This window comes from Mastigoproctus giganteus, chromosome 9 (genome assembly GCF_048544385.1).
Source record: "Mastigoproctus giganteus isolate SK-2022 chromosome 9, ASM4854438v1, whole genome shotgun sequence".
In the NCBI taxonomy this organism is placed as follows: domain Eukaryota; kingdom Metazoa; phylum Arthropoda; class Arachnida; order Uropygi; family Thelyphonidae; genus Mastigoproctus; species Mastigoproctus giganteus.
The window spans coordinates 145,624,200-145,638,460 of NC_143583.1; the positions used below are offsets into that span (position 1 = coordinate 145,624,200).

Here is a 14,261-nt window from a genome sequence, read left to right on the forward strand (position 1 = left end):
GAGCCCCTGAGGTATTAACTCCCAACAGTTACCGGTACAAGTTCTCAAACAGCTTTCAATAAAGCAAAATTTTCAAAAATATTTGAACAAATTAAAGGAAAGCTATAAGAATTAGCAATACCTTTATGTACAGCAATACCTTGCTTAGCACAGCTTCAGACAGCAGGGTTTCACTATAACACAGTTTTCAATTATGTTTAATTCGAAAATTTACTGTACACATTAAAACTCATTCGATAGCCTAGGTAAGCGTACATATATGCTGTGTTGTCGTAGCCTAGGTATGCATATGCATATGCTGCAGTGCCAACTCTATTGTCTCACATGCACATGTCCCAATAGCAACGTGCAACAGCATTCAGTATTCTTAATTCCATCCTGGTGAGACAACGTGATAGCTTTTCAAACTTTTCATTTCACAATTTATTTTTTTACTCCTTTAAATACGATTTAAAATAGATTTGCATCTTGGCAAGAAATTGCTGCTAACAACATGCGTTCTGTTTGGCAGCATGTTTTGCCCCATTTGACAAATGATTTCACTAGTTTTGAATTTCAAATTCAGACAATTACTGAAGACATTGTGAAGATCAGGAAAGACTTGGGATTCAAAACTTTGGACACTGCCAATGTATGTGACTTGCATTGGCTCACATGCAAATAACTTAGATGATGCAACTCTCCTTGAAATTGACAAGCAAACTGCATATGAAGTAGAGGAAAACAATTCTGAAGTGGACAACCCTGACATGGCACCAAAGAATTTAACAGAAGAATTGGACAAAGTTTTTTTCCGGGGGCCCATATCACCCCTACGGGGGGGGGTGATATGGCCTGTGAGGCGATTATGAATAGAGATCCGATGTTGAACATCAAGATACGGCAATTTTTTTACAGGATGGGATTCGATACTATAAAGACTTGTACTCAGAGAAAAAGAAGAGAAGACTTCAGACTTTATTATTGAAATACCTAAATAAACAATAAAGCTTTTTTTCTCATCTTTAATGATGTTACCTTTTCATTAATAAAATTTTTGCAATATTTTTTTAAATTTCAAATCCTTTTAATTGGCTACCAAGTGCAAATTGTTTATAGACTGTTTATCTGGTATGCATTCAATTAAAGCCCATTATAATTATACCTCAATCAGCACGGTCTCACATAACATGGAACAGTTTCAGTACCAATTATCAGTGCTATGCAGGGTATTGCTGTACAATTCTTGAAATTTAAGTTTAGTTTGATTAGTAGGAGCATCCTTTGCTATAATGCATTACTTTATAAACCAGCTTGGCAGACAATATTTTTGGAATACTCTAGCTACTTTACTCCATGGGATTCATTCCTATGCTATTCATTCATATGTCAGTTCCTATTTCCAGTAATAAATATGCAGATTTTGATAATTTTATTGTAACTGTATAAAGGTGCTGGGGCTAACCAATTGTAAGAATATAACTACAGTAAGGAGAAAAGCAATTGGTGGCTCAAGGTCATCCAATAGGCCCCCACCCCGCCTCTCCATAGCAAGGCCTAGTGAATGGCTTTTACCTGCTTATTGTTTTTATTTTTACTACAGAAAACTATTACTTAGTTCTGCGATTGTTATTTTTATTTAAATTACCCAGTAATAATCTCTCTTTCTCAATATATATATATATATATATATATATATATATTGCAGCCACTGATGTTTGTTGTGCTGTCTTACTATCCTTTTGTACTTCTTTCCTTTGTTTTTATTTTCTATTTATTTAATTGGAATACACCCTTTCCTTATACCTATGGGAAAATTGCTCCCAATTTGCAAATTAGTGCTTAACGATACTTTTCATAAATGCACGGTGTTCGTAAATCAGGAAGTCACTGCATTATGCACAACCCCCCACTTCGATAAGGATGTATCAGAATGCCACATATTCCATACAATCATTCAATTACTAAAAGAATAAAAGTTTTTCAAGCATGTCAAGGAAATTTAAACCAAACTCCAAAACTGTTTTGACAGACATATTTTGGACATTTTTGATTTAGTGGTGCTCCTCCATTCAAGTCATGTAAAGAACTGATTATAATAATTGAATTGATATAAATCAGTACTAATAAATATTATAAAAATAAAGTAAATTTTTTATATATTAGTTAAAAGTGACATGATTTTTATCTAACTTAATTAGACAAATAGTTTTTATTACATTAATCTTTTGTTTTATTAGATAAATGAGATTTTTTAAAAATTTTAACCATTCTTATTCAGTAATTCCTCTTTTGATGCACTAAAGAAATTAGCTTTAGCAATTCCCTTGAGATGCTATTAAATTACTAATTTATGTGGGGGGAAAATAAATAGACTGAATTAAGCACCATTTATTTATAATGACATATTTGGATACATTAAGCGTATACTTTTATAAATTTAAATATAATGAAATTTAAATTTAAAAAGTGGCCTAATATAAAATTGACAATTTTTTAAATTAAATACAAAATTCAGCGGTTATTTTAACAAACATCAAAACAACACAAAAGTTGATGGGAAGGACTGCTATAAAACACTCATTTCTAATGATGGTGCTACCCAGGTAGCCCTATATATTCACTGTTTCACAGAAACAGCCTTTACAGGTGTAGGCACACTTAATAATTTACACAAATATGAACAAGACATTAACCAACACCACTGCATTATAAGGAACTATGATATAATATGAATTAGTTTAACTATGGTTTCTATAACTCAGCTTATTTTCTGAAGCTGCCAATGTTAGCTTGTATCCATCGGGTAACGGACTATCAATTTTTTCTTGGATGCTTCCCATATCTACGAACCTTCTTCCGTCATGTAATCTGTTTAACAGATTCATATCTTCTTCAAGAATTCGGAAGTTAAATACCTGGAAAGGGAAACAGATAATGAACAAGTCAGGCAAACATCAACAGAAACCAAAAAGCAACAAAAGCAAGAATAAAAATATCATGATATAATATTAGTCAGGATAAGCATCATCTACACACTGTCAAGTTGTTGATTTTTATTAAGACAAGAAACAATATAGAAAAGATTTTAATATTTTAAATTTGAATATATATATATAGTAAGTCTATATAAGAAACTAGTCTTCAAAGATATAGAAAAGATATCACATTTATAGATGTGATATCTTTTCAGGTGTGCGCCCCCATGCGGCACAACACTGCTTCGCAATAAATGTGTGGGCAGGTGTGGTGGGTGACTGCTTAGTCGGCCCATACCTGTTACCATCCCGCATGAACTCTGCTAAATATCGGACTTTCTTGAACAAGTTCTACCAGAGTTACTTGACGATGTTCCAGCAAATGTGAGATGCAACATTTGGTTTCAACATGACGGGGCGCCTGCCCATTATGGAAGGTGTGTTTGTGACCATTTGAACAGGCGTTTTGGGCGTTGATGGATTGGCCGTGGTGGACCTGGTGCCTGGCCCCCACGCTCACCTGATTTATCGAACCTTGATTTCTTTCTGTGGGGAGACCTCAAACCTATCGTGTATGAATCACCTGTGGAGACAGAAATGGATCTCGTGGCGAGACTCTTCTGTGCTGCTGCTACTGTCAAAGAAACTCCAGGTGTGTTTGACCGTGTCCGCCAATCCATACTGCGTCAGTGTCACGCATGCATTGCATCTCATGGTGGAACCTTCCAGCATCTGCTGTAACATCATGAAATGCATCCATCTCTTACTCCATTGTTAATATTATGTCAAATAAATGTTTGCCACTAATTACTGTCTTGTGCCTCTGCTACTACTTTCCCCGTGACGTTTCTGGTTATGGGTTTCTATGCAATTCACATTCCTTTAGATGTTACCTACCTCCCCTAAACGTTTGTACCAATATTTTTGAGACACCCTGTGTGTGTGTGTGTGTGTGTGTGTGTGTGTGTGTGTGTGTGTGTGTGTGTGTGTGTGTGTGTGTGTGTGTATATAAGTATATAATGTGAAAATGAAAAATATGTAAAAAATGAAATATACATCTCTCTATACATTAAAAACGTTTTCCTCCTAGTGATATTTATTCAAACCAATGGGAGAAGAGAGTGAGGCAATTATGTCACTAAAAATGCAATTAATTATTGACAACTGCGAACATAACATTCACCAACTTTGTGCATGTGCTTTGCCGTCTAACATTTGATGTTTCATTGTAACGTTTTTTGTATATTAATGAATATTGTATATTTGTACAAATAGTTTAGTAATTTGTAAATATTTTAAATATTTACATAGTTTGTAGTTTTAGTCCTGCTCTTTCGGATGCAACAATATTCCTCATGCACTACAGGAACCCGAAGGAAAAGGCTTTTTCCTAAGTGACCTATGTGAATGCAGGTAAATAATTACATAGTGAAAATGCTGCACACTACAAATGCACAGGTAAATAATTACATAGGTCATTCCCTGCTTAGATGTCAATCACAGTGACTGTTTTTTTGTCTGGCGGCACTGGGGGTCTCCCCCAACTCCTCGTTTTTACTGTGCACAGAATACAATACTCTGCCTAAGGCTAGGGTGTGTGCTAGTGTGTGTTTTGTGAAGTATTATATTTGTGAAGTGTGGGTTGTGCTGTTCCTCTGGCCACTTAGCCTGGGGGGGCTGTGGAGAGCCACTAACAACTCGTTTCCATCACCGCCACAGGGAGGTGGGCCAGGACATATTAGGAGAGAAGAAAGCTCTGGTAGGGTGAACCTTGCAGTAGCCTAGGCATCCAAGGAGAGCCAAAAAAAAAAAAAAAAATTGGAAAGGAGATAATGGGGAGACAGGAAGAAGGTGGGATAAAAGGCATAGAGAACAGAGGAGGCAGTGTTGAGGCACTTGCCTGATTTAAAAGGGGAGACAGTAAAGGAACCCCTGGTACAAAATGCCCATTTTGGTCCAGAGGGTGGGAGTTGAAATTGGGTTGTGGGGTGAGCTACTAGGCAAAAGGGGATAGGGGTCACACAGGATGGGGAAAAGAGACTCAACCACCCCAGGTGGTAGGAATAAAAGAACATAGGGAAAGAGATTCCTATGGTGGAGCGTGCTTTTTGCAGTTCTGCCCCACACTGGCCTGAGGTTACCCTAATGGCCAGTGTCAGCATCCCACGTCATGCCAGCTAGGAAAAGCTACAGCATCGTGTCAGCTTGAATAACCATGATGCCTCTGAGGGCCTGCACAGCCATCAGTCTGTCCGGTGAAGAGGCTAAGATAGAATATGCAATCAGTAATAACTTTCATTCACTTAATATTCACACAATTTTACTTTTTATAGTTTTTTTCTTACACTTTATTTTCTTTTATATATTAGATTAGATATCGATCAGTGCATTTCGACAGGTGTGTCTTACACCGCCATACCTCTACATATTACATAGAAAAGCATGCGTGGGAGTTGGCGAGCAAAGTGAGCAGAGAAATATGACTTAAAAAATATGAAAAAAAGTCATAAGTCAATGCTAATTGAAATGTCTTCTTTGAAGACACTGCAGTTAGCACACGAGAAGGGAAGGTGTGGCAAAAGCATTGAAATCTTCCCAGAGGAGTGTTTTTCAGTTGATGACTGGACAAATTTTAATTCCTAATGGTAAATCAATTATGATATCAATGAAATAATATTGATAATTATGTATCAATCATTTCATTATGCATAGTACTACTGACAAACATTATTGCAAGGCTTTTATTTTGTAAAAACTACCAAAAGCAGAAAACAGCTGTTATTTATAGAATTAATTTATTTATTCATTGATTAGTAAACAAAACTGAGCAATAAAGTAAACAAACTTATTTAATGGCTACTCCCAGCCTCCAACCTACTACTAGGCCACTCATCATCTATTGCAGCATTCACAACATCCAATGAAATGTTAACTGCTGCTCTGTCCCATGATTATTTCAAATTCAGATCACCCATGGAGCTAATGTGGAATATAATATGGAGCTGGTGAAATCAGAGACAGACTGGCAGCCATGCCTGTGATGCCTTTGCCTTATGAGCAAAGCTGCTTTTTTTTCCCTCCTGCAACTTCAACTGAGGTATTTAGAACTAATAGTACTCTAATACTGTGTCTGGGAAGATGGAAGGTATACAATAATTTTAGTTGAATTATTACGAAATAATTATAACAGAGATTGCAATACATATCCCAAATCCAAGCAAACTGTTTTTGCCAACTTATCACTTTTTTCTTTCTTTCTTTTTTTCTATAAATAAGTCTTCACATAAATGTTTGAACAGTTACTGAAATTTCTGATTTAATATTAAATTTTAAACTGCTCCTGTCAAGTAGTCCAAATGATAAAAATCCAGCGATTTTGTATGTTCAATTGAACACATGCTGTGCCTAAGAAAATGAGCTACCTTTGTCAAAGTTGTGCTTTGTTGACAAAGCACAACTAGTTAGTGACTGAAAGTCACTAACTAGTTGTGCATACAACATATAAACAACTGTTGGCCAGATCTGGGGATAAGTGGTGCAACTGTTGTAAGAATCAAATTTGATTAAGTTATCAATGACAAATTAACACTTAGAGTTTGAGTTGCATGAAGTTTGAATCACCCTGTAGAAGAGAAATGAAGAGGAAAAAGTTAGTTCTGCAAGTTTGAAGTTAAACTGTGAATGGATGTTGACTAATTGAGGCAAGTGTTTAGTGCATAACTGCTTTAAAAAAAAAAAATAATTTTTTTATTTTGCTGTTCTTCCTTTGTAGATTGGCAGTTTGAGTTTCAGTGACGGTCCTGAAAAAGTTAAAAGCAAGAAAGGTTTCTGTGACCTATGGAATTAGGTCACAAAAGATAAGGATAAAAACTGGTAAAACAAGTATATTTTAAATTTTGTGTAAACAAGTATAAGGATTTTAAATAGCTAAAAACTGCTGACACATGATCAATGTTGGATAAAATCTGACTGATCATATAGGGCTCAGTCAGATGGCTAAAAGAGGTAAAAAAATAAAAGAAAGAGGGGGGGGAGTTTCATCCACTGCAAAAAGGAACATACCAATAAAATATGCTGAATAGTTAAAATGGTGTTGCAGTTTTCACACATAGAAGTGTCATCAGCTCTAATCAAAAACGAATACATTAGATGACTATCCTATACAGAGGTGAGGAAGAACAATTTCCTCTTTATAGTTCCTGTGCAGACTAGATTGCTACAGTTGGATTACAGACTTCAGATTTATATAATAAAGTCCACCGAGAGCAGCAGTGCTATTTTTTGGTTCTTTTGATTGATTCCTATAGTTCAGACATTGTGAGTGGTTGATTATAAGGCAGAATTAAGTGGTCATTAAAGTTTACTTCAATTTTCTGTTGTATTTTTAATTCTTTGAATTAAATTGAATTGCAATCCCAAAAAAACATCAACTGGGTTTCTACCATTTTTAAATATGTCTCCCTGGCTCACGCTTACATAGGTGAGCCTTGATGTCAACTATTTTGACAGAATCCATGGCAATTCCACCATGGATTTTGTCAGATGTAAGAATCTGATTGTGGCCATTATTTAGGTTTGCTGGATCTGTCTGATGGCTTTTGGAGTGCTGAGGGCTTTGTTTTCTATGTCCTGAGACAGATAAAACAAAGCTTTTTTTTTTTTTTTGGGAAAAAAGGGATGCCTGTGTCTGGCTTTTCTTTACCATTTTGTTTTGGTAGCAATAGAGAACTAGGAGGTATGGACATTGGAGTATCAGCTGACTGTTTTTTAGGTGGGTTTTTGTGAGCTCAAATAAATAGCATCAACGGGAGTGAATGCTTAGTGGAATTTCTCATCAGGTACCAAGGAGAACCTTGGTATCTGATGATGCATATAGGTTTTGGAGCTGAACATCCTATGACTTCAGTCTTTTGCACCACACTTAACATACGTAAGGGCACTATGACAGGCAATTTGTGAGTCTCGAAATTTTTGGCACATGAAGTATCTTAAGGGATTTGGTATGTATGGCCTTACTGGGCAGTGCAGATGCTCAGCTGTAATGGAATTAGGAGATTGAGTTGGAAGTAAGAATGAGGTTTACATTAGCTACCAGATTCCCATCTTTACAGCTGTCATTCCTTGGGGCTTAAGTTCAGAATAATTTCTTCCTCTCAACACTTCAAAGAAGATCACATTCAGAGATCAAGCCAAGATGATTATTCTGAATGATTTTTACTTTTGGTTTCTATTAAAATATCACCAGAACATAGCTATTTCACTGATTCTGGGGACCCTGCCTTCTAAATAAAGAAGGGCAACATCTTCCTTATTCATTCCACTTATATTATATAAGAGGTCTGTCCAGAAAGTATCCAGCCATTTTGAATATTTTGAGAACCGGTCACATGGCCTTGATGTAACTTGGCAACTTGTCAGAGGAAACCTTACTGCGCATATGTGAACAGTCACTCTCCCCCAGGACTAGTCAGTTGGCAGTTAAGTGAGCTTGTGTACTGTGTGACTATCGCATTCACAAAGACTGAGCTAGTAGATCAGCAAATCTGCATCAAGTTTTGCTTCAAACTTGGACATTCGTCTGCGGAAACAATTCAAATGAATAAGAAGGCTTTCGCGGATGATTCAATGAGTGAAGCCCATATAAAAATGTGGTACAGCCTCTTCGAATATGGGTGGGAATCCGTTGAAAGGATCCACGTTTGGAAGGCCTTCAACAAGCAGGACACCTGAAAATGTTGAACACATGCAGGCTGCAATCAATGAAAATCGGCAATTGACAGTGTGAGAATTAGAAGATGTGGGGATTCCATGGACTATTGTTTCAGAGATTTTGACAAACTGTTTCAGAGATCTTGGTATGAAACGTGTGGCCACAAAATTTGTTCCGTGGCTCCTGTCACAAGGAATTTCGTGCTGAAGTTGCACAGGACTTACTTGAAACCACTAACAATGACCCAGATTTCCTCAAAAAGATCATAATGGGAGATGAGTCATGGGCCTATGGCTATGACCCTGAAACAAAAGCCCAGTCTTCCCAATGGAAGTCACCCGATTCGCCACGTCCGAAGAAGGCGCAGCAAAGTCGTAGCAACATCAATGCCATGTTGACAGTTTTTTTTTTTTTTATCATGAAGGTGTTGTACATCACAAATATACTCCTCCAGGCCAGACAATAACTAAGGAGTATTATATCAAAGTCCTTTGCCAGCTGAGGAATGCAGTAAGAAGAAAATGGCCGCAGCTGTGGACAAGTGGTGACTGGCAGCTTTATCACAACAATGAACCAGCCCATTCTTCAGCTCTCGTGCAGGCTTTTTTGGCAAAACATCGCATCACCCAGGTCTGTCAGTCCCCTACAGTCCAGATTTGTTCCTCCCGCAACTTCTGGCTTTTCCCAAAGCTAAAATTGCCATTGAAAGGGAGGAGATTTAAGACCACGGACAAGATTAAGGAGAACACGACGAGGTAGCTGATGGCGATCCCAAAAAAGGACTTTGCAGATTGTTTTGAAAAGTGGAAGCAACGCTGGGATAAGTGTGTGGGGGTACTTTGAATGAGACTAAGGCGCTCTTGTCGTAGGTAAGTTACTTTTTTTTTTATATATATATATATATTATATGGCTGGATACTTTTAGGATAGACCTCATATTCATTATATATTCATTCCATTCTATATTTTTAGAGTGTAGTGAATTACCAGGAAGCATGTAGGGTCTTGATGTTTCTTCCTTTCTGGGTCATTGTGCTGCATTGCTGCTGTTATTTTCAACTACATTCTAATTTTGGTAGGGACCATGTTGCAGTCTCAGAAGAAGAAGAGTATAATTTATCAGGATTCATGATTTTTTTTTATTTTTATTTTTTTTTTTAGTGCACAGGCTACCCATCCAACACAGAGCCCAAATGGGACACTCTCAGGAGTGGGACACTGGGGCTACCCAGACACCACACCGACACCTCTGCCAGCCTGAATCCTGTCTCTCGGACCAAAAAAACAGGGGATGGCATTGATACCGTTGACCTGCGCAGGTGAACACACTAACTGACTGATCCTGGGTGAGCCATCCCAGGACCATCTGTCTTTTCGAAGAAGAGGCGAAAGTAGTGGTATGTTGTCACTCAAGCAGCAGGATTCCACCTTTCCAAGTTCATATGGGTCACACTGCATGGCAAACATTCTGGATTCCTATAGTATTAGCCTACTAGGCTGCAGACATTGGATCCCAGTGATGGTAATCTGGAGAACCAACATCACTGTGAGGCCCCCTTGCCCACATTGAGGGTTCACCATAAGTATTTTAGGATCAATGTATCAAATACTGTTTCTTGAATAACAGATTAATCTGTGCTATACAACTATTTTCATTATAAAAATGAAGGAGCTACATAAATATTGTTCCTATGTATGTCATAAAAAAAAAAAAAAAACTGAATTAGTGTTTTTCGTATTTATTTTCACTAAACTATTATGTTAGATATTGTGTTAAATAAATACAAGAGTAAGAATAAGCATAGTTACAACCTCCTTTTCTATTTATCATTTTGAATCAACTTCTAAAATCTGAAAATTCATGGATCCAGAATGGATGTGGTCCCACAGATTTAGACCAAGTATGTGTTACTGTAGACCAATTATAATTCAATATTGTGTCTTAAGTATTTCATAACAGGTTCTGATAGACTAAAATGTAATAAAATTTCAAGAAACTTTTACAGTACAAGAAAAAATTTAAGTTACAACTGACCTGAGAATTCTCTTTTACTCTGTCTTTCTTTGTTGACTTTGGAATGGTCACAACACCATTCTGAAAATTTCAGAATTTTGAAATTCTCTTAGAAATGTAATATGAAACAAATAATGACAAATAAGCAAAACACTAAACAAACATTAAACTGTAAATAACTAAGAAAGACACGTAAATATGAGGACTGTTTGAGAGAGAGAGAAAGAGATTTTAATAAAATATCTAATTCAAAGCATTTCTCTCATCTTTTTCACAGTGCTTTCTCTCAAATGGCTTTATCTCAATGTGTGAAGGCTATTCTTGGATGTCTTTAACAAAGTCTACAACAAATTTGAAGACAGCCTCCTGAACAGAGAGCTTCTTCAATTTTGGAGAGGTTTATTTGTACTTTCTTTTGCAATGATGGTCATACTAATTGTTGCAATTTTTAAGCTTGATAAATTTGTTTGGAATATTTCAATGTTTTGATATTTTAAGGTCTATTTATCAGTCACTTATCATGCTTGTTGGTTGGTTGGTTGTGTGTGTTTTCTTTCTTTCTTTTGGCACATGAGCAACTTAGGTATGCAACCATGATGAATGTTGCAGAAAGGGCATGCTGGTTTCGAACTTGAAACTATCTAGTATGTAGAAATTTCTTCACAAATATAGAAAGGTTGCCCCTTAGACCAAGAGTAAAGATCTTCAAGTATGCCATGCTGCCAGGTGGTGTCAAAGCCTTCTCTATATCTATTGAAACCATTCCTAGATGTTCGTGCTTAACAAAGGTGTTATGAATGCCAAATCAGGCCTTAACCATAAGATCCAAGTTTTGACGAAAGCCATATTGACTATGGCTCATCAACTGTTCTGACTCTATGATCCAGATGAGTCTACTGTGGACATTGTTTTCAAGGATTTTGCTGAGGCAGCTTGAGAGGGACAATGGTCTATAGCTATAGGGATTGGTTGGATCTTTTCCAGGCTTTAGGAATGCCAAAACAGTAGAATGTGCCAAGAAGCTGGATAAACATTTTCAAGAAAAATACATGTCATCAAGATGTTGTAGCATGATATAATAGATCCCATCTGGTCCGTCAGCACCATTGTGGGCTGTTCCAATGGCATGCAAGAGTTCAGAATACTGCAGAGGTTTGTTATACGGCAGTTTGAAAGTTAATAGAAGCTGTTCTGCAGTGTTTTTAATTCTTTGGAATGACTGAATATAAGCTGATGCTGCTGAGACTTCAGAAAAAGTGTTGCCCAAAGCATTTGCAATATCTAAAGGACTAGATAGATCTCGCCCATTCCAGGAAAGGATTGGAGAAGGTATGGTAGGAAACTTAACAGAATGCTGTCTAATTTTTTTCCATATTATTTTGGTGTCAGTGTTTTAGTTAATTCTTGATGCAAAACAGGTCCAGGATTCTTTCTTGGCTTGCCTTTGTATGAAACGTGCTTTTGCCTTTGACTTCTTATAATTTATCAGATTGACTGTGGTTGGTTGGTTTTATTGGCGCATTAGCTACTAAGGCTATAATGCACCATTGACTGTGGTTGGATTGAATCTATCATCATCAATAGGCTGGAGACAGATTTTTCCTCATCGAAAGATACTGATGACTGGAATTTTGCCCAGTCAAATTTCCATTTTCTGTAGGGTTGAGCTAGAGGAGTCTGTGCTATTAATAGGTTGAATACAAATGGGAAGTGATCACTGTGACCATAGGATCATTAAAAACATACCACTATGGTCAAGACCAGTACTGGAGAATGAATGGAGAGATCTATTGCTGAGATATGTCCACTTGGGAGCTGAACGTGAGTGTGTGGCCAAGTATTGAGTATGGTGATGAATTTATGAGGATTGCTACACCAACATGGGCAGCATTTGCTGTATTACGATCTCTTTGATAAAGAGAAATAGTTCTTTATTGAAGGAGAAATTTGCGAGATTAGGTAAGTTTCCTGAAGACAAAGAGAACTGGAGAATATCAGTTAATTAGATCATGGATAATCTGTGTTGCAACAAAAGCCTCTGTAGCTTCATTATAAAATACAAGGCATTATTTGTTTAATTGATGGAGCTGTATCTGACTGCTTTTTGAAGGTGACTGGCTTATGACATTCCAATTTTGGTTTATCTTTTTTGGAGAAAACTGGCCTATCAGTGTCCATTTTTTCTTCTGCATAGATTTCTAAAAGGGGATCTTCCTGTATAGATGTGCCATCTGTGTTCATGATTGTTTCTTGAATACTTTTCATTGCATTTGAGTTTGTACTTTGAGATATAGTGTCTATCACTGGAGGAGGAGATGCTGCTGGTATTGTCAGGGGAGTATTATTTGCCTGATCAGAGAACTTGGATTGTTGCTCAGAAAGGACATTTCTAGCCCAATCAGAAATTGATTTATTAGTGGGAAGCATGACATCAGTTTGAGCAGAGACTGTTTCATAGCATTGGCATAGGTCATATTTTTGATTATAGTAGGTGCAACTAGTTTTCTCGCTTCTTGGTAACTGACTTTGTTTCTCAAACTTGTATTTTACTATTTTTTTCTTGGTTTTCCACTTTTCACATGTCTTAGAATATGCAGGATGGTCACCTTTGCAATTTGGGCAGGTCATTTTTGTAGCTGTACAGTCATTTTGTATGTGATCTGAAGACCCACAATTGGGGCAGACAAGAACTCCTCTGCATACAGTTTGTGAGTGGCCATACTTTTGGTATTTATAACATCTTAAAGGGTTTGGAATGTAGGGGTGGCAAAGTAAATAACCTGCTTTTACAGAGGAAGGTAAGTTGGGTGTATTGAGGTGAAAATAATATTTATGGTAAGTGTAAGATTACACTTCGATTACGTGTTGTTCTTGCAGCTCTTGGGTTATTTCTTTATCTTGGTGACATTTAACAGGTCCCACTTAGATGAATTTAGGGTTGTGTGAGGAGATATTTTTAATGGAATGCCAGCAAAGCTTGTAAGTTGTAACAGTTTCTCGGAATGTCTGTGGTTTCTACTAGTAAGTCTCCTGCTTGCAGTCTCTTAACCGTCTTGGGAGATCCTGCAACACCCTCCAGATGCTTCTGTGTGACAAAGGGAGTCAATATACTCATAGACCAACTAGTGAGTGGATGATTAAGAACAATGGGCAAGGTTGCTCCAGCCGATCAGTCTTTTGTCTCTTTGGATTATTGTTCTCAATATACTGATGGTCGCTGGTTGGTTGGTTGGTTTGGATTTTATTGGTGCATTAGCAACTAAGGCTATAATGCACCAAGACCACATCATATATAAAAATTTAAGCTTTCAGTGACCTAATTAGTTAGGTCACCATATCGTAGTGGACTGATTGATGCTTTAGAAATTTTGATGCTTATGCTCTAGTTGTTATTTTAAGGTAACGTTTGGATTATAAACTGAAAGAAGCCTTTTCCTATAGCTAGGTGGATGCTATCTAACTTCCTGTGCAATTTTTCTGTATTTTATCAGGTATTTCCTTTACATATTATAAAGTTTGTCTCATCAGGCTTAGCATTCTGCTGATCATATGCTAATACGTTATGTCACGGGTTGTTGCA

General features: G+C 37.0%; 1 protein-coding gene across 1 annotated transcript in view; it reads right to left on the bottom strand.

Annotated features, from left to right (window-relative positions):
* Positions 1-2,720: 2,720 nt before the first annotated feature.
* The window catches only part of LOC150080799 (putative oxidoreductase ZK1290.5), a 99,195-nt gene continuing 87,654 nt past the window's right edge, over positions 2,721-14,261 (bottom strand). The window contains exons 7-8 of the mRNA XM_090381401.1: positions 10,703-10,762; positions 2,721-2,897 (exon numbers count right to left, since the gene is read on the bottom strand). Coding sequence (XP_090237527.1) covers positions 2,721-2,897; positions 10,703-10,762 — 237 coding nt within the window. The remainder of the gene's footprint in view (positions 2,898-10,702; positions 10,763-14,261) is intronic.